Source organism: Muscardinus avellanarius (genome assembly GCF_963383645.1).
Source record: "Muscardinus avellanarius genome assembly, chromosome: 8".
Classification (NCBI taxonomy): domain Eukaryota; kingdom Metazoa; phylum Chordata; class Mammalia; order Rodentia; family Gliridae; genus Muscardinus; species Muscardinus avellanarius.
In genome coordinates this window covers 39025491-39045455 of record NC_137794.1, presented here as the reverse complement: position 1 = coordinate 39045455, position 19965 = coordinate 39025491, and the positions used below count along the sequence as shown (strand labels likewise).

The 19965-nt window shown below is 35.0% G+C and overlaps 1 protein-coding gene across 1 annotated transcript in view; it reads left to right on the top strand.

Moving 5' to 3' along the window:
- The window catches only part of CEP162 (centrosomal protein 162), a gene marked incomplete at both ends in the record, with an annotated part of 71880 nt that overhangs the window by 7823 nt on the left and 44092 nt on the right, over positions 1–19965 (top strand). Inside the window, 8 exons of the mRNA XM_080700449.1 lie at positions 2258–2401; positions 2824–3007; positions 5411–5478; positions 8757–8875; positions 10965–10995; positions 11443–11559; positions 14437–14628; positions 15191–15272. Of these exons, the coding sequence (XP_080556575.1) occupies positions 2258–2401; positions 2824–3007; positions 5411–5478; positions 8757–8875; positions 10965–10995; positions 11443–11559; positions 14437–14628; positions 15191–15272 (937 nt within the window). The remainder of the gene's footprint in view (positions 1–2257; positions 2402–2823; positions 3008–5410; positions 5479–8756; positions 8876–10964; positions 10996–11442; positions 11560–14436; positions 14629–15190; positions 15273–19965) is intronic.

Here is a 19965-nt window from a genome sequence, read left to right as displayed (position 1 = left end):
GCAAGGTGTCTGTTTCTGTTGTGTTAGTCTCAGGTCAGCTTAGGGTCACATCCCTGAATTCAGCTTCTGAGCCCAGGTGGGACCTTGGACGGTCACTACAATAGGACCACAACTTTGGTCTATAGTTTTTCATTTGAGGTGTCTATGGACCTAACTTGACTTTCTGCAACTGTGAGAAAATTATTATTTGTTCCTGTAAAACCATTATTCACACAAAGCCATAAAATAAATAGATTCTGAACCCTTTTTAGAGAATGCTAATTAGGAAAAAAGGTCAGAATTTGTAACCAAAGTAATATTGTTTCTAATCTTAGACTTCTATTACACACCATAATTTTTTCATGTATTTTGTCGTTGTTTTTAAATATGGAACCTTTCACAAATTTGTTTGTCATCCTTGCTCAGGCGCCATGCTAATCTTCTCTGTATCATTCCAATATTTACATTTGTGCTGCTGAAGTGAGCTTTTTTTTTTTTTTTTTTTTTGGTCTTTTTAACAAGAAATATACTGTGTCTGTGGGGGATTTGTTTTAGGATTCACCGATACCAAAATCTGGATGGACAAGTCCTCTATGTAAAATGTCCTAGTATTTGTATATATTCTATGTACATGTATCACATGTACCCATTTGCTTAAGGTCATCACTCAATTGTTTATAATACCCATTACAGTACAAATGCTATGCAAATAGGTATTACACTGTATTGTTTAGAGAGTTACAGTTAAAAAAATGTATATATTCAGTACAGATATTTTTTTTTTGTGTGTGTGTATGGTACTGGGGGTAGAACCCAGAAGCTTTTCTACCTCCGGTCTATACTCCCAGACCTATTTTATGTTTTGTTTGGAAACAGGGTCTCACTAAGTTGCTGAGAGCCTCACTCAGTAGCTGAGGCTGGCTTTGAACCTGTGTGATCCTCCTGTCTCAGCCTCCCAAGTTCTGGGATTACAAGCATGCGTCACCACGCCTGGCCTACAGAATCTTTTTTATGAATATCTTTTTTTTGGAGCTGGGGGTTGAACCCAGGGACATTCTACCTCTGAGCTATATCCCCAGCCCTATTTTTTATTTGTGTTTTGGAACAGGGTTTCACTAAGTTGCAGAGGGCCTCACTAAGCTGAGGCAGACTTCGAACCTGCAATCCTCAGTCTCCGAAGTACTGGTATTGCAAGCGTGTATCACCACACTCAGCTTTTCTGAGTATCTTTTTGCTCTGCAGTTAATTTAATTTACAGGTGCACAACCCGTGGTTACAGAGGTTATACTATTAGACTAAAGAGATTTTGGTATTGTAAAAAAAGATTCCAGTGTTTTCTAGTGCTCTTGGAATAAAGAGCAAAATTCTGCCCAAAGTCTAACAGGATGAGCGTGGTGTGGCCATGACTTCCTACTCTAGGCTTATTTCCTCCCTTACCCACCCTCACTTATGGGTCCAACCTTACTGACTCTTAGAGAAAATTTTATATTCCAAATGCTGTGAGAGTTAATAATGGCTTCTTCTCCCCTAGTAATATACTTCCTATATGAGAATCTCTCCTGCAGTGAACCTGTTTCTGATGTTGTAAACTTTGAAAGATCTTTAAAGATTGTTTTCTTTTTTTTTTTTTCTTTTTTTTTTGGGGGGGGGGATTGTGTGTGTGCTGGGAATTGAACCCAGATAGAAAGACAGAGACATTTTATCTGAGCTATATAGTCTCAATCCTTTTAAAAATTGTTTTATTTTGAAACAATCGAAGTTGCTAAGGGTCTTCAAGACCGGAGATCTTCCTGTCTCAGCCTCCCAAATATTGTTACCTATTTCTTGAAGTGATATTTACACTAACAAAGGAACTTGTTTAACCCCTGTATTTGCCCTTACTTGTACCTACTTTTCCTGCTTGCATTTTCTTAAGCTGGTTCATGCTATTCACAAATCTGTTTCCAAAAATGTTATGAGTTAGGTAACAAAAACTCTCTAAGAAAAGAACAGGGGAAATAAGTCAAAAGAAAAGCAATATTACAGCCTTTATTAAGTTCTCATGCCTCAAAATAATTTTTAGAAATATGCAAATTTTGAAATATTCTATTTAATAAAATAAGCTACCATCAAATGGAATTATAATTTTTCTTTTGTGAATTCTGATGAGTTTTTAATAGAGGAGGTTGGTTTTATAGCTACTGTGCACAAAGTAATATAGCAGTATTATTGCGTTGGCATAGTGATCAAAACAGTTCTCGGAAAATAAGTATCCAACTGTATTCAATTCTATTCCTAGGACTTGGAACAAATGTAAGCTTTTTGAAAACAAAGAAAACTTCTCAACCTATTATGGAAATAGAAGAGGAGTCTGCTGAAAAAATTCAGTTTCTTAAGAGCAGTGGAACCTCTATCTTAAGTGTTGACAGCTTAGAAACAAATGGTAAGAAATGTGAGGGATAATGAGTCAACAAATTATCAATTACCATGCTTATGATCAGAAATTTTATAAAAACTTGTTAATATCTTGGAACCTCCTTTTTGTAAAAATGTAAACGGTTTTCATATTTTCCCAGAGGTTTAGAATTACAACTCTAGAGAAGCCTTAAAACCTTACATGTTGACTTTTTAAAAATTGTTTATTAGTGCATCGCAGTTCTGCATCATAGTGAGGTTCAGTGTGATGAAAACATGCACATAGCTCTTGGTAGTATACATGTGGATTTTGATTATGAATGTATTGGGTGTATGAGAGATTCAGTAAAATATTTGTAGACAGTTGTTTACTACATGATGTTAGTACATACATCATTTTGGTCTATCAAAATTCTATATAGTAATAAAGTATTTATGCTCTCTCTTTAGAACTAGTGGTTTCTGAGCTCAACCATAGTATCCTTGGATTGGGATTGGACACATTAGAAGAACAAGAGGAAAAAGAGCAATTTTTTGCGAGGCTTGAGAAAGGCTTGACATCGTCCATTGATTATTCAAGACTGAATAAGGAACTGGATTCGAATGACTCCACACATTTTAAAGCTTTACATAGGTAAAGTAACAATATAAACTATTAATTGATATTTATATTTTCCTTTATTTTTGGAAAGCTGAAATATGCATGGACTCAAATAGGCAAACATAACAGATAAAATTGAATCTTGTTTTTTAAACTCAATTTTGTACTCACTGTTTTATCAGGGGTTTTCTCTGTGTGGACATAATGAATTGATTTGTAGTTGAAAGCTCATTCTACTTCCAGATTCCTGAAATTTCATACCTAAGATACTATTGAAACTAATAGTACATTGCCAAGTCTTAGTAGAAAAGAAATTAAATGATTTTTCATAAAGTAAAGTAAGAGAATCCAGGTTACTAGTATAAAGTCAGGAAAAAAAGAACAGAAATGGAAGTAGGAGCCAGGGAGTTCCTATCTTACCTCTGTATGGTGGTTGACTGCTGGTTATCAGGAAACCTTGTTTATCCTAGGAGTTCCAATTGACTGAGCTGGTCCTCTAAGTAGAGTAGATCAGTGCCTTTCTCAATACCTTTGTGAAACCTGAGGTCTTTAATTTCCTCAGTTCAGTTATCCATGTAATTGTTTTTGCTATAAATATAAATAAGATGATTTTATTTAGGATTTTAAGAATATAGAAGAGTCAGGAGAATCATAACCTCTAGTTATAAGAGTGCATTTATCAAGATAGTTTCTTATAAACAATAGAACAGTCCATTTATTGACACGAACTGTTGAGGATCTGAGACTTTTATCCTGGTTGCATGATAACAAGTTAGCCTCACAATTTTGTGGATGTTGTCAGTAAATGCTAGATCCCTGGACAAGAAACTGTCTTAATTTCTCACAACAAAGCAACATCCGAGTGTCACATTTTCTCACATTGGTTCCCCTAACTGGTGATTTTTGTAGGGGCAAAGCTCAGGATCCACAGTAGATGTCTGCCCATGCAGGGGCTTGCACGAGAGAGCTTGGGAAATCTATTGCTTTTATAAGAAGTGGAAATGGCTTGGTACGAATGGTTAAGACCTTGCATTATTAGCATACCCAGAAAGAACATGCAGAAACACTCAAGGCCTGTGGCAGTAGCTTCTTCCTAGATTAAGCATGCCTAGGTTTGTTGGCCATGATTTTTTGCGCCTTTACAATATTCTGTCTTTTATTAACAATATTCTATTTTTTGTTTATTTCTGTGTTTGCTTATTTATTTATTTTGGGTACTGAGGATTGAACTCAGGGGCATTCTACCTTCCAGGCTGCACCCTCAGCCCTTTTTAAAAATTTTTTTTATGTTCAATCAGGATCTAAGTTGTTGAGACTGGTCTTGAACCTGGGATCTCCTGTCTCAGCCTCCCAAGTATTGACATTACAGGCATGCATCCCCGCTCTGGCTTCTTAACAGTCTTCTTGATTATGGATATTTCTGCTGTAGTAGAACAGGCTTGTCAGAGTGCAGCATAGTATTAAGTATGCAATATTTGGTGTTTGCTGCCGTTACTGAGACATTAACATAAAGAACCTTTAGACATTAACATAATCTTTAAAAAACCCTTTTTGCAAAGATTTAATGAGAATTCAGTTTGTAAGACTATTTTAGGTTTGTTTCTTCTTTAGTACTTTCAAATAGCCCCAAGAGTGTTTTTTTCCCCCATTAAAATGTGTTTTTTCAAACACAAATCTCTAATTGGTTACTTATAAAAAGTAGCACTTTGGTGAAATCTTGACACTCTCAGAAAGATTGAATTTGCTTATTTTAAGGTTTTGGTTTCTCAGAGCTGCTACTGATCTTACTAAAGACATGGTTCATGGACTGAAACGGTAGAGTCAATTCCTTGGTTTGAAAGATAGCAGTAATGAACTAACATGTCCAATATAATTAAAACATGCTCAAACTTCTTGTCCCTTTTTTGAGTTTTTCTTGGTTTAAGGCTCCTATTCAGCTTCCATTTTAAGATTAAATTATTGTTAGCATATAGATACTGACCTTGGCTTTTTTTTTTTTTTTTTTTTTTTTTTGCCTACACATAAACTTCTCAGTTTGTGGTCAATTCCTAATCTTTAGTGGAACAGGGCTATCTGGTTATGAAATTTGTAAATGTATATATGCATAAAATTGTGTATATTTGTATGCAAATTTAAGAAAAATGGCTTTTATTTCCTTTGATTACTTGTACAACTATAATTAGTCTTAGGCTTTGAGAATCCTTGATTTTCAAAACATTTTTCTTTTTTTTTTATTTCTTATTGGTGTATTATATTCATACATCATATTGGGGTAACAAAACATTTTTCTTAAAGCTCCCAAAGTTTTATCTTTTGATAGGACAATAGTACTTGAGAAGATAAATATAATTTTAGAAGCCTTAAATATATACATGCAAAATAGCATATGAAAAACATATTATTAATATGCTATACTACATGTTAATATTTTCCCAGCTATCCAGCTAATGTAGAAGTAAATGAAGATGAAAATGAAAATGAATCAAAACATGAAGAACTACCAGGTAATTTCATTGGTTTTAAATTCTGTAATATTTTAAAAGATAGTATAACTATTAATAAAGGCATTGATAAAAAGAAAATAAATAGTAACTCATACTGTCTTGGAAGTCTTGAACAGGTAGAGTGGGATTGCCTATTTATAATCTGAACTACTAAGACATTTTAAAACATGAACTACTGCCTCATTTATTGAGTGCAGGCAAATGAATGCTTTGGAAAGACAAGAGAAAAGATCTCTGTGCGAGGTCTCTGGGAATCTGAAACCAGGGCAACAGCCTCCAAAGCCCGGTGGTGGGAGGTATACCTTTCTCCCATCTTTTGGCTTTCAGTGTGATTGTGGTTTTGATATTTAAATGGTTTTCTTACAGGGGACATGAAGTTGGGTTTTGCTTTTTGTCCCACATGACCCCTCTGACTTAATGGATGTGTGTCTATCCGTTTTCAAGCTGTGTTTATTGATATGGTTGTTACTGCTCTGCCATTGTGTTCTGTCTGCCCTTCCGTCTTGTTGTTGCCTTTGTCCTGCATTCTGTGGTTACTTAGAGCACTTCATTTTATTTCTTCTTTTGGTTATGCTTCTTCTTTGTGTGTTTTCTTAGTTTTCATCATGAACAATGTGTACTTTTACTTCATTAGTCTGCCTTCAAATAGCTTTTTATCACTTTATCTGAATCTTAACAGTTGACTCTCCTAACCATTTTGCCATTTTTGTCGTACATTTTTCTTCTACATGTCTTAAAACCCCAAAATTTCATTATTGTTATTATTGTTAAAATAATTATCACTTGAAAATATCTTAGTTGATATAAAAATATCTATTTATGTGAAGATTTCTATTCATCCACATAGCATTCCCAGTGCTTTTATATTTTTGCATAGATTTGAGTTTCTAAAATTAATTTTCTGCAACATGAAGAACCTTCTTTAATTTTTTTTTATAGTTCAGGTTACTACCAGGGGAAAAAAGTTCTTTTTGCTTTCACTTATGTAATTCAGTGGTAGAGTACTTGCCTGGTATTTAAAAGGCCCTGGATTCAGTTCCCAGCACTGCAAAATATAATGATGATGATGATGTTTGCTTTTATTAACTTTTGATTCAGATTAAATGCAAAACTAGCCATAATGCAACAATTACTATTAGGCATAACAGCTAGCACTTGTATAGTGTATATTATTAACTTCTGTTCTAAACACTGAACTCATGATACATGCTGTTACCATCCCCACTTCTCAGATGGGGAAAGTGAAACTAAGAGAGTCTGATCCATTATTGGTTTTATAGCTGAAAGCAGTAGAGCAAGGAATTGAATCAGGGTCCTCTTGTTCCGGATCATGCTGTTGGCACTCTGCAGTTCTTCCTGAACTGTGTCTTACACTCACTCCTCTTAGACACACATGCACTACAGCTCCTTCCATTGATTCTTAAATCCCAAGTAGTTGTCTAAGATCAGTGACATACTCTCCTACATCTCCTCTCTCCTTGTTTATCTTTTTTTAAGTAACTCTAATCTCTGAGGCTACTTAAAATATATGTCACCTAGAATATTAAAATCTTAATCATTTTATATTAGATCTAGCACCTAGAAGTGTGTCTAATATAAAGAATTGCCCCTTACTACTTTGTAAATTTGATTATGCTCACTGATACTTTGGAAATTTTAAATAATGCTCTTTTTCATGTGGCCAAGAAACAAGTGAGCTTCTTGGCCACAGAATATATATACTGGTATAGTTAACCATCTAACCTAGCTTGTCTCTAAATTCTAATACCTATACTGTTCCAAACTCATTTTTTTATAAATTAAAATGGAGATGTTTCTGTAGCCAAATCTCACTACTTAATTTTCAAGCCCTTTCAAATTCATTCCCAAAGATCCAGTACTGATGACATTAGGGTTTTCTCCATGTAAGAGAAGAGTAAAAGCCATTCAGAAGCAGATACTTCCTTACCCAGGCAATCTATTTCACTTCAGGCCATTCTGTTTCTCATGTGGTGCCATTTTTTAAAATATAAATGTTTGTTTCTAAAATGATCAGTGCCATTCCAGAAAGCCTGTCCCCTCCTTTAACCCACAAATCTCAGTTTGTTCACTTAAGAGCCATAAACAAAACTTGAACAGGTCCTAAGCAAATAACCCCTGCCTCACTTCACCATCGTAAGTTGATGGTATCAGTTAACGTGGAGATACCTTTTCCTTCTGCTGCAAAGCCATTGAGATGTAATGTAAGGATTTTAGCCAAGGAGTATCCAAGATCAGAAAACAGCAAAGATCATTTAGGGCCATCTCTGACTTAAGAGAGAGGTCTGAGATCTTTCAGAAGTACTTTTTGAAACTTGCAAACAGCCAGGTGTGGTGGTGCATGCTTGTAATCCCCGCGCTTGGGAGGCTGAGACAGGAGGATTGCGCAGGTTCGAAGTCAGCCTCAGCTACTTAGTGAGGCTCTCAGCAACTTAGTGAGACCCTGTTTCCAAATAAAAATAAAGTGGGTCTGGGAGTATAGCCCAGAGGTAGAGAGCCTCTGGGTTCTACCTCTAGTGCCACCAAAAAAAAAAAAGAAAGAGAGAGAGAGAGAGAGAGAGAGAAAGAAAGAAACAAACAAACAAACAAACAAGCAAACAGAGATAGCTGCTGAGACCCCTGCCTCCCCCCAAAAAAATCAACTTTAAACAAAATCCAACCTTTCTAAAAGTGTTGAGATTTCACAAAATGCTCTCTTATAAGTAACAAATCACAGATTTATGTTTGAAAAAGCACATTTTAAAGGCAATATAAAATATGTTAGCCCTGGAAATCCTTAGTTTATATAAATCATTAAAAACCCTTACGCCGGGTGTGGTGGCGCACGCTTGTAATCCCCACGCTTGGGAGGCGGAGACAGGAGGATTGCGCAGGTTCGAAGCCAGCCGTGCTGGCGTAAGAGACCCTGTTTCAAAAATATAAAATAGGACTGGGAGTGTAGCCCGGAGGAAGAAGGGCTTCCAGGAACCCCAGTACCACCAAAAAAACAAAACAAAAAAAAACCCAAAAAAAACCCTTGGAACTCTTTCAAAGTACAAAAGATGAAACAAACCTAAGATAGTCTTGTATATTGAACTCTCATTAAATCTTTGCAAAAACTGTTTTCTAAAGGTTATGTTAATGTCTAAAGGTTCTTTATGTTAATGTCTCAATAAATTATTCTCACGCAGACTTCTGCCTTTGGAAATCAACAGTCTTTTCCTGGAATTTGACATGTTTGACAGTGTGATCCTTGTACTTTTTAAAATTATTTTCTTCAGAAAATTACAGTGATGATTTTGAAGATTCAGGGGACATTGATGTGCCTTTGATTTCCAAAGAAGAAGAAACTCATTCCAAAGAAAATCTCAAATCAGAAAAAATAAATCTATCCAAACAGGTATATATCAATATTTGACAGTTTTACAGCTTTTATTAACTAATTCATAGTCTGAAGACTTAATACTCAGACATTTTTTTTTTCTTGTGGTACTGGGGATTGAACCCAAAGGCATTCTACCTCCAAGCTAAACCACCAGCCTGATTTAATTTAATGACTTAATTTATTTTTTTGTGGTACTGGGTGTGGAACCCAGGGGCTTTTCTACCTCTGGGCTATACTCCCAGACTGTTTTATACTTTATTTGGAAACAGGGTCTCACTAAGTTGCTGAGAACCTTACTAAGTAGCCGAGGCTGGCTTTGAACCTGTGCAACCCTCCTATCTCAGCCTCCCAAGCACAGGGATTACAAGCATGTGCCACCACACCCAGCTCTTGAACCTGCAATTCTCCTTTCTCAGCCTCCCAAGTATTGGGATTACAAGCGTGTGCCACAATGCCCAGTGGTATGTATACTCAAGACATTTTCTTTTTTTTCTTTTGGTGGTATTGGGGATAGAACCCTTCTACTTCTGGGATACACTTAAGTCAAGCTTTAAAATTGAAACCAGTTAAAATTTTAAAATTAATTTTTTAACTGATATTAAATTATACTTTTCCTTGGTAGGACTTGACCATGTGAAGTATAATAAGTACCTAGTATTTATGCTAGTGATAATATAATAATGGTCACATTAGTATCTGAAAGCTACTTGGCTAAGATAAGGAATTATATTATTCCATTCATATTCTGCATTGATAAATCTGATTCTCTCATCCCCCAGATTTCACCAAGATGTGTTCAGGGTTATTACTTCATATTGCCTGCAAAATAGAATTTATCTTTGAACCTATCTAATAGTAGGTAATAGAATAGTTAATATTTGTTATCTTGATCTTGGTCTGCAAGTCTTTTGGGGGACTGCATGTTAGGACTTGATGTTTTGAACACATGTAAAATGATACACCCTCTAAATAGAAGAGAAAAATACTTTTGAGGTATACATAAATACTCTTATTTTTTAAAGTTATTTAGTACTTTGCCCTCAAGTGTATATATGTCCCTCAGTTTAGGGGGAAAAACAAATAACCTTAGAAATAACACACAAATTAATGTGACTTGATGAGTATCTTTGGAAATGTGATGAGATTTATGCTTGGAATATAGCAGTTACTATCTTTTATGAAAAATGGGTCAATAGAAGGCATGATAATGCAATATATTAAGCAAGTATTGACTCAGAGAGCTGAGTCAATATAGGAAGAAATTAAAACTGTATTTTGGAAGGACCCTACACACACTAACCAGGTAGAGAATAAGATGATACTACTTAGAAAACTTACATTAAGGGACCCTAGAGTATTGAAAAACTTCATCTGTCTTGCCATTTGTTGGCCTTGCTTCCTTTGAGAGTTGTTTCTCTCAAAACACAAAACAGAGAATATATGTTACATTTTCTTACTAATTTTGAACAATAAGAAAAATTTTATTGGTAATGTTATACTTGTAGACTTTTACATAAAGTAGCTCTGTTATTTTGGTGTTCAAATAATTTTGATTTCAGTTTTTGAGCAAGGTAGATGAGCACATGGCGCCCAGATTATTTATTTATTTACTTATTTGTTTATTGTGGGTCTGGGGATGGACCCCAGGGGCATTCGACCTCTGAGCTACACCCCCTGCCCTATTTTTTATTCTTTATTTTGAAACTGGGTCTCACTGAGTTGCAGAGGGCCTCATTAAGTAGCTGAGGCTGTCCACAAACACAGTCCTCTGGTCTCAGCCTCCCTAATGCTGGGATTACTAGCGTGCGCCACATGGCCAGCTTCCCAAATACTTTAAACAAGAATTTTAAGGCCTAAATTAGTTTCAATTGTCAAGGTTAGGAAGAGATCTTTAGTTTGTTTTGTTTTTTTTTTTTTTTTTTCAGGGATAGAGTCTCTCTAGGCTTGAAGAATTATTAGTGAATTAGAGTTGAAGGAAACCTAGAAAGTATAATTTCTGATCTTTTCATAGTAGAGTCAAGCACTGATTTTCAAATTTGTAACTGTATGGTTATTTCTATCCATTTTTGGTTTCAAAGCATATAATCATTTTCTTCTCATTTAGGAAGAAGGGAAAACTGGCATGCTGGCCAATGGTAAATATTATATGTATTTATATATTTTAGTTGGTGGAATTTAGTTTAATATTTTATATAAATCTTAATAAATCTCTCTGTTTTTAAGTATCTCTATTGAAGTTCATAGCTTTTTCAATAATGTGTCCCTTTTTCTATCTTGAATTTAAACTTTTAAATGTTTGAGAACATTACCTTTTGTTATTTTTCTCAGCCCATTTTTTTCACATATAAATGTATATTTGACTTGTATTTAATCATAGATAGGTGTATTGATGTTGTCCTACTCTCTTGAACATAGGAGGCAAACCATGCTTGTTCTGTATATTATAAATGCATATATATATATATATATATGATTATATATTACAAATATTTTATGCATTATGTTTGAATAATCTTATTTAATCAAAGGAACCACAATAATTTTTTCTGTATTTCTCATATTTCTCTTTTATATTCTTCCAGTTGTGCTGCTGGACTCATTAGATTCTACTGAAGAAGTAAACCTTAATGAACAGGATAAAGCAACAACTAAGTCAAAGGCCATACCAGAAATGACTGATAATGACATGGCAGGAACAGGTGAAGGAGTTTGTGAGACTGACTATTCTCTAAATGTGAAATACTTTTGACTAATTGACTACATTTCTAGGGAAATGTGTAAAATAACCATACTGACAAGAACATTAAATCACATATTTTTCTAGCATATTCAACTTTTTTAAGTTCAGAACTTGCTAATGGTAACAATGCTGATAGGCCAAGTGTGGTTCTAAATAAATAATTACTAAATGAATGCTGTTGATACAAAGCATATTTATCTATAAAATTAATGAAAGAAATTAGGAAAAGTAATGAAAAATGTGTTACACTTTCACTTCACCATCAGCCTTCCACTGTGTTGGTATGTTTTGTTTTTGTTATATAAAATATTCCTGATTTATCACATAATAGTTGCAAATGGGAACTTTTTTTCCCTTTGGTACTGGTGATTAAACCCTAAAGCATTCTACCTCTGAGCTACAACCCCAGCTCTATTTTTTATTCTTTATTTTGAAACATGTTTCCCCTATAATAAGCAGAACTGTTTAGGTAAAATGTTATTGAAGACTGTCTTTTATTAATAACATTTATAAAATTCTTTGTTATATCAAAGTGGTTCAGTAAATATGAAAATGGACTTTTCCTAACACCAAGCCAGATCCAGCCTTTTATTTATCTTCATTTTTTGCTCAGGCAAGTACCATCTTGTGTTGTGGCTGCATCACTGGAGCAGTCACAGGATGACACCAATGCTCCATGAAACTAGGCCCTTTCCTCTCCACAACGCATTTTGACACTCTCAACTTTCTAAAGTCAAAAAGTACACAAAGCTTTGGACATGTAGTAATATATAAAATAACTATATGGAGTTCTTTCTTTTTTAATGTAAAAGACAAGTAAAACCTTTTTACAAAATTATATTTAAAAAGTTAATTTACATTATTGTGAAATTATTTTTTTATATTACTTGGGGATTTTTTTCTGCTTTGTTTTCTGAGCAGCCCCTTATACCTCTTTATCCCTTATCTTTCAACTTTAGGTCACTTTATTTTCTGCATGTTCTTTTGTTACTTTAAAGGCAGTTCTTCTTTCTGACACCTTACACCTATTAAAGTAGGTGTGAACATTCAGTATCTCTATACTATTTACTACTGAAGTCATAAGATACTTAAGTGTCCTGATATTTCTATAAAGGAACTAAAATTTTACCTATGCCTTTTATCATAAAAATTATTTTTTCAGTCATGCTGCTCTGAGTCTGGCTGGTGGTTTTGAGGGAAAATTGGGCTCACTTTTTCCTCATATCCTCTTAGAAAATTCCTGCCGTCAACTGTTAGGATTTTTCTCTAAAACTATTCTCCACTTTTTGGTCTTTTAGTTTACTTTAGCATCTTTGTTGTTAATTGTATGTGCTCTAAATAGCCTTGGTGACTTGAAGGATTAGCTAGAAAAAAATCTCATTGGAAGGCATTCTTGTACAGTCGTATGTAGCACTCAGCTGCCTCTTGTGATTACAGTTGAAAATAGCCCCTCAAGAGTTCTACATTACAGTTTACAGTGTATATAAGAAGAAAATCAGGCTTTATATACTATTTTATTGGTTACCCATAAATATCAAGGGAAGAGGAGAATAGTTTCTCTATTTCTCTTCTTTTTTTCTCCATTCTTCTATGACTTTAGTTTTAAAAATTCTATTTGGAATGAAAGTTACAAAATGATTAAGAAAATACTCATAAATATCAGATCATCATTGTCATTTATCAGCTCTGGAAGGAGAAAGCTAAGAGTGAAAGAAGAGTTGATGATGACATTTTAGGTGACTAATTAGTGATGCCATCAGATAAAATAGGAAATACTGGCAGAAAAAGTTTTGGTGAGAAATACAACGAATTTAACTTTGACTACATTGCATGTGTTTGCATACAGTACAACCTAAATTTCTACTAAGAGTTTGCTATTCAAAAAATAAATAAGGACAAAAGACGTAGATTTGGGAGTGATAAGCATATGAATGATCAAGTTAAGGGTTTTGATGAAATAAGATTAGAAAAAAATGAGAGGGTTAAAAAAAGGGGGGGGGCTAAAGAGTGACACCCCTCCCACCCCAGGATAACCCATTGACCATAAGAAATGGCAAAGCAACCATTGGAGAATAACAAGGGAAAGGCTGGGTGTGGTGGCACACGCTTACAAGCTTGGGAGGCGGAGACAGGAGGATCACGCAGGTTCGAAGCCAGCCGTGCTGGCTTAAGAGACCCTTTTTCCAAATAAAAAATAGGTCTGGGAGTGTAACCTGGAGGTAGAAGGGTTTCCAGGAACCCTAGTACCACCAAAAATAAATAAATTAACTAATTAATTAAATAACAAGGAGAAGAAAGGATGCAAAAGAAATAGTTAAAAAGAACTAATGATGGATGGATTTGGTCATTAGAAAATTGCTTTGGAATACGGCGATTTTAACAAGATATTAGATTGTAGGTTCCAGGTGAGAGGAGTGAATTGCAGTTAAAAATGTACAGACTACAAGATGGTACAGGACAGCAGAGAGTGGTAGCAATAAAGAAAAGGTAGAATTCTGCAAAGGAATATGCCAGTTTGGGAACTTTAAGAATAGTTTTATCTGGTGCATAGAGGTTCATTAAGGATTTAGGAAGAGAGGGCAAAAACTAGTATGGTTAAATTTTATAGTTGCACATCTCAACTTGTTAAAAAGAGTTACTGAGCCTATTATAATTTCATACTGATAGGCTATGGCCATGAATTACCTAGGTTTCTACTTTACTCAGGTTTTATAGTTTTGCTATTGTTTTTCAGCCTTGTTCACCGTTCCTAACAGATTAAGGAATGATATTAAGGTTTTATATTCCCAATGCTTTACATTGTAATTATACCCAGGGATTTTATTTATTTCAATAGGTGTTTCTTGTGGACAAAGCAACAGTGACATTGAAGCCCTACATCAGGCTTATCATCATATAGCTCATTCTTTGGGAGATGCAAATGAACAAAGAATTGAGAGTAACTCCACAGAAAATACCCAAAGCTCAGTGAAAGATCATCCTCAAGAAAATGAAGAGTCTTCAAAAAACTTCTCTACAACTGAATCTGGTAAAAGCTGACAGCTAGCTAGATTAATAGATAAAACTTTCAACTTCTTTAGACCCTCTCTAAGCATTTTCCAGTGTAGTTTAAGTACAATTTGCTATGGTGGTTGTTTCTCAGTCTCGGAACTTAAAGGGTTTGTTCACATGAAACCTAGGAATCATTTGTTTAACTAAAATGTTAGAACCAAACATAACAAATTTTAGTTCTTTTCTAGTATGCCTTGAGCAAATAAGAATCAATTAAGTTGACATTTTTTACTCTTTGTATATATATTAAAGTTTCTTATTAGAGATCAAATACATACATACTTAGTAAATGTAGGTGTGATTACAAATATATATTTGATATTAACATTGAGATATGTTTTTAATATATATTTCACATATTTGATAAATTTCAAAGGAGTCTTTCCTGGCACATGCAAGTTTATGATGGGAAGCTAGGTTTATTTTACATGCCATTTTGTTAACTATATCTCTTAGAAAATACAGTTTTGGTGATATTGAGCATGTAAATTAAGCAATTATGTAACATTTTATTTCCCTTTTTAACTTTTTCCCTTCAGATCTACCCACAGTAGAAGAGCTGATGAAACCTATCAGAATAGATTCCTTTGGGATCACTGGCCTTAATTTACAACCTCTCAGGTATGATCTTTTTGAAATGTGTATGTGGGTCTGCTAGTTTGCTTATTGTTTATTGTTTTGTCATTAAAAGCTTTTACATTTTTTCCATGTAATTATTCCTAATGAATGACTAATGGCTGATAGCAGCATGTATGCATCTATCTGTGAGTGAGTACTCTCATTGTATATTCATTCTCACTCAACTGATTCATCAAAATTTTATTGCTACAAAAAAATTGCTACTATTCATTAGTCCTAAAGCGTTTCACTAAAAAATACAATCTCTTCAACTTTAAATAGCACCGGGAAGTTGATTGATGATGAGGAAAATGAATTTTATTCTTTATATGAATCATAGATTTGCTTCTTTATAAACCAGTAATTTTGACTTAATCAGAGTGTGGCCATCATCTCACAGGGTGAGTTCTGTGGAAAAATGGGCTTCATAAACAATCTCCAGCTTTAGTGCAGCTTAGTTGAAAGTGTGTGCAACCCACTGTCATTCTTTTTCATAGGTAGCACATCACAGTAACCTTGTCATAGACAACTTTGCATTTATATAGCACTTACAGTGTCATATTCCATCTCTTTCATGGTCCTCATAACATGAAAGAAAGACATCTTTCTCTTCATCATTCAAATGATGACTGGATTAAATCAAATTTGGTAGTTGGAACTCTTATAAGAACGAGAGGGAGGTGATAATAGGTAACATTTCTCACAAGTTCACTATGTAGAGGTACTATGCAGAGTTCTTTACATACATTATTTCATTTAAGCCTTCAGTAGCTCCATGGGTTTAGTCTATCATTATCTCTATTTCATAGATTTAAAAAGTGAGGTATATTTAGGCTAATAACTTACCTAAGGCCATATGACTATAGCCAGGGAACTCAGAGGACCACATGTATTGACAGAGCTTTGACTCCAGGAGATATTTTCATGATACAGCCTGTCATCCTTTCTTCTAGTCATTTGCTCATTTGTGTTTTCAGCAGGCATATTTTGAGCCCCTTGTGCTACATTCTTATCATGTAAACCCACTTGCAGTGATTTTTTTTGCCTTGTTTCCACATTTATGCTAGTTGAAAGAAAATGGTACAGAGAAGCTTATATTGAAATCCATCCAATTGAATGCTGAATCTAGTATTCTTTCACTGATCTTTAATGCTAGGTAGTATTTTTAGTGGGGAGACTGCTCATTCTTCATTGCTGTTGGGGATACTTTAGTGTTACCAAAGAGATTTTCTTATATAGCTTGTGTCTTTGTTATTATAGGTACAGCTATTTTAGTCATATAAATTCTAAAGCATAGATTTTTGTATTTGTATTTGAAAGCTGGAAACAAGCCGGGTGTGGTGGCACATGCTTGTAATCCCCACACTTGGGAGGCGGAGACAGGAGGATCTTCGCAGGTTCGAAGCAGGCCTTGCTGGCTTAAGAGACCCTGTTTCCAAATAAAAAAAATTATATAAAATAGGTCTGGGAGTGTAGCCCGGAGGTAGAAGGGTTCCATCCCCAATACCACCAAAAATAAAAAAGTTGGAAACAAGTATGAAATGCATAGCAAAAATTACATAAATGTCAATAACAGGACCTTTAGTATACTTCCCTAAACAAAGTTTAGTAAGCTGTCAAATAAGTAATACTAGCTTCGATGATAGAAAATCTTTGAAATTCTAGTAGCTTAATATAAAAAATTTATTTCTTGTTCACATTACCATTCCATGTGGGTCACGAATTGGGACAGAGCTCTGCTCCACACAGTCACACAGTCATTTAGTGACCCAGGATACTTCTGTTATCAGTGTGCAGTTTTAAGGCACCATCCAACCATTCAATAAGGAAAGAAAGAGAAGGGTTTTCTTTTAACTGTTTCCACACAGAAGTTCCACATCACTTCAGCTTGCATTCTAGTGTATCTAGCTAGCTAACTAGTCCCAGGAACTAGGAAATGTGGTTTGCTTGTGTGCCCAGAAAGAAAAGCAAATTGGGTTAGTAAATGTCTAGCCAGTCTCGGCTGAAATATCCTCTTTTAATGATCAGATATCCATTTTACTCTTCTTCATGCACAGACCTACTAATCTCCCCAAAGTAGACAGCCCAAAATCCCTATCAGGACTATCTCCATCTAAAGAGCCAAGATTTCCACCATGAAGCACAGTCCTCTCTACCAGGTTAAGGTTTGGTTCTGCATTACCTATCAATGAATGAATCAAAAAAAGAAGTTGTATACTTACTTACCCCACCTCATATATAATGGTGGAACTGCAACAAATATTCCCATTTAGTTGGGAAAGTATGCAGAAAATAGTACAACCAGTGTCACATCTTTGAGAACACTGGAGTGACATTTTATTTTTTTATTTTTTTTTTTTTTGGTGGTACTAGGGGTGGAACCCAGGGACTTTTCTACCTCTGAGCTATACTCCCAGTTCTATTTTATACTTTATTTAGAAACAAGGACTCACTAAGTTGCTGAGAGCCTCACTAAGTAGCTGAGGCTGGCTTTGAACCTGTGTGATCCTCTTGTCTTAGCCTCCTGAGCTCTGGGATTACAAGCATGAGCCAAAGACCCCTCCCAAGGAGATGAAAATTTTTTCTTAATTAGGCTATTACTCTACTTGTAAAAAAGAACAACTTTACAAGTATACTATATAGACCTTGGTTCTTGGAGGATATGTCATGTATGTTATCACCATTGGTTACAATCAAAGCAGGTTTTGTGGGGAAGGTATGTCTGTCTTGGGGGATACATTTCTTTTTCTGTCTACCTCCTGCCAGTGAGTATTTTTAATCCTCCCCATTGCTGGCTTTTTGTATTTTTGTTTTGTCTTATCTTAAACAAGATTATGGGCTTTTTGAAATTTATTTGCCTTCTGATCTGATTCTAATCAGTTTCATGCTCCAGTAACCTAAAGTTGTTTCTCATAGCATTTTTTTCAGGCTGAATCTTATTGTTTGGGTCTAGACACAGAAACTGAGCTCAATGAGCCCTGAGTTTCTAGACTCTTTTCCATTCCTTTTCAGTTCTACTTTCTGTTCTGAATTCATCTGTTTTTATTTGGGGGTGGTGGTTAATATATTGTTGAAAGCAGCCAATATTATCTAGCATTTGTTAACACTATTCTCTCCAGCCATTTCTCTTAGCCCTTCAGATTCAGTGAGTATATGGTGTGCCTTATAAGCTATTGTAGGTATAGTTTAGCAGGTGTTTTCCACTGTAGAACATAGGTTGCCATCACTCCAGCTCTGCCGTCAGTTTTCTGTACCTACAACCTGATCATTAAGCAAGTATGTTGAGTTCTTGTCATTATGGCAATCACATTCCAAAGGCAAGAACTGGAAAATGGCCCCATCCAGATGCAGGATGGCAAGAAAATAGAGTTTAGTTGATACCCTGTAAGAACACGCAACAGTTTTGGTTCACATCTAGTCAGGTTTTGCTGCTGTAAAGAAGGAAAGAGCCATTACATTTTTCAGTGATTCCAACTACTTTAGAAATATCTAGCAGTTAGAAAGAAACCAATCTACATAATATGAAAATGGCAGCCTTGTAAACTTTCTAAATTTTATTTTATATGTTATAAAATTAAATGACTTAATTGACCATGATTAAAAATTTGAGAAAAGGAGTTCTCATATTTTTGGAGTCCCTGTAGTTTGCGGTGTTTAACCAAATTTAAGATATTCCCTTAAGGAATTTTTGCACTGTAAGTAAACTAGCATTTCAGGTAATTAGATTTCTAATATCTAATTATCTATACTTTGATTTTGTTTAAATAGCTTAAACCACAGAAATGATTTTATTTTAAAATCCTATTTTTTGTTTTGCTTTATCTTTTTTTTTTATAAATTTTTATTGGTGCATTGTAGTCATACATCTCAATGGGATAAAAAATTTGTGGAGATAATACATGTACATATCACCCAATCAGGCCCTACCCAATCTCTAATCCCTTTCCCTCCCTCTCCCTCCTACCCATGCTTGGCTTCCTGATTGACTTTGATATGTTTAAGTACATCATGTGCTTTAAAGAGTTTCCCTTATCATCCCTCTTATCCACTCAGATAAGAACTTAATTGCTTCTCTGTAGGGACCCTTCTTTATCTAGAGTTCCTCCTGTTACCAATTTCTCCCTAATATTTTGCACATTAAGAAAAGCATCTGATTTCCTCTTTTTTGTGTGACATTTCACTGTAAAATGCTGTAATTTTGTTCTCCCTTATGGCTGGGCAAAATTCCATTGTTTATATATCCCATAGTTTTGAAATCCACTCATTTGTTAAAGGACATCTTGGCTGGTTCTGCAGTTTGGCAATGGTGAACTATGCAGCTATGAACATGATTGTTCATGCTTTCGTTTGGTATTTTGGTTTTCATTCTTTTTGGTAGATACCCAGAGGTGGTATTGCCGGATCCTATGGTAAGTTCGTATTCCTTCTTCTGAGGATCTTCTGTACTGTTCTCCAAAGTGGTTGCACCAACTTGCAATCCCACCAACAATGTATTAGAGCTTCTATTTCTCCACACTTATTCCCACTTACTAAAAACCTGAAAGCCAGAAGGTGAGTAACTTTGACAGGATGATCCACTCACAACCAATTTTTTCTAATAGAGGTCACTTGGTTCTGGAAATCTGCTGAGAGATTAGGTGAGGCAGCAGCAGCTTCTAGTGCTTCCTGGCCACACAGTTGAAGAAACCCACTGGCC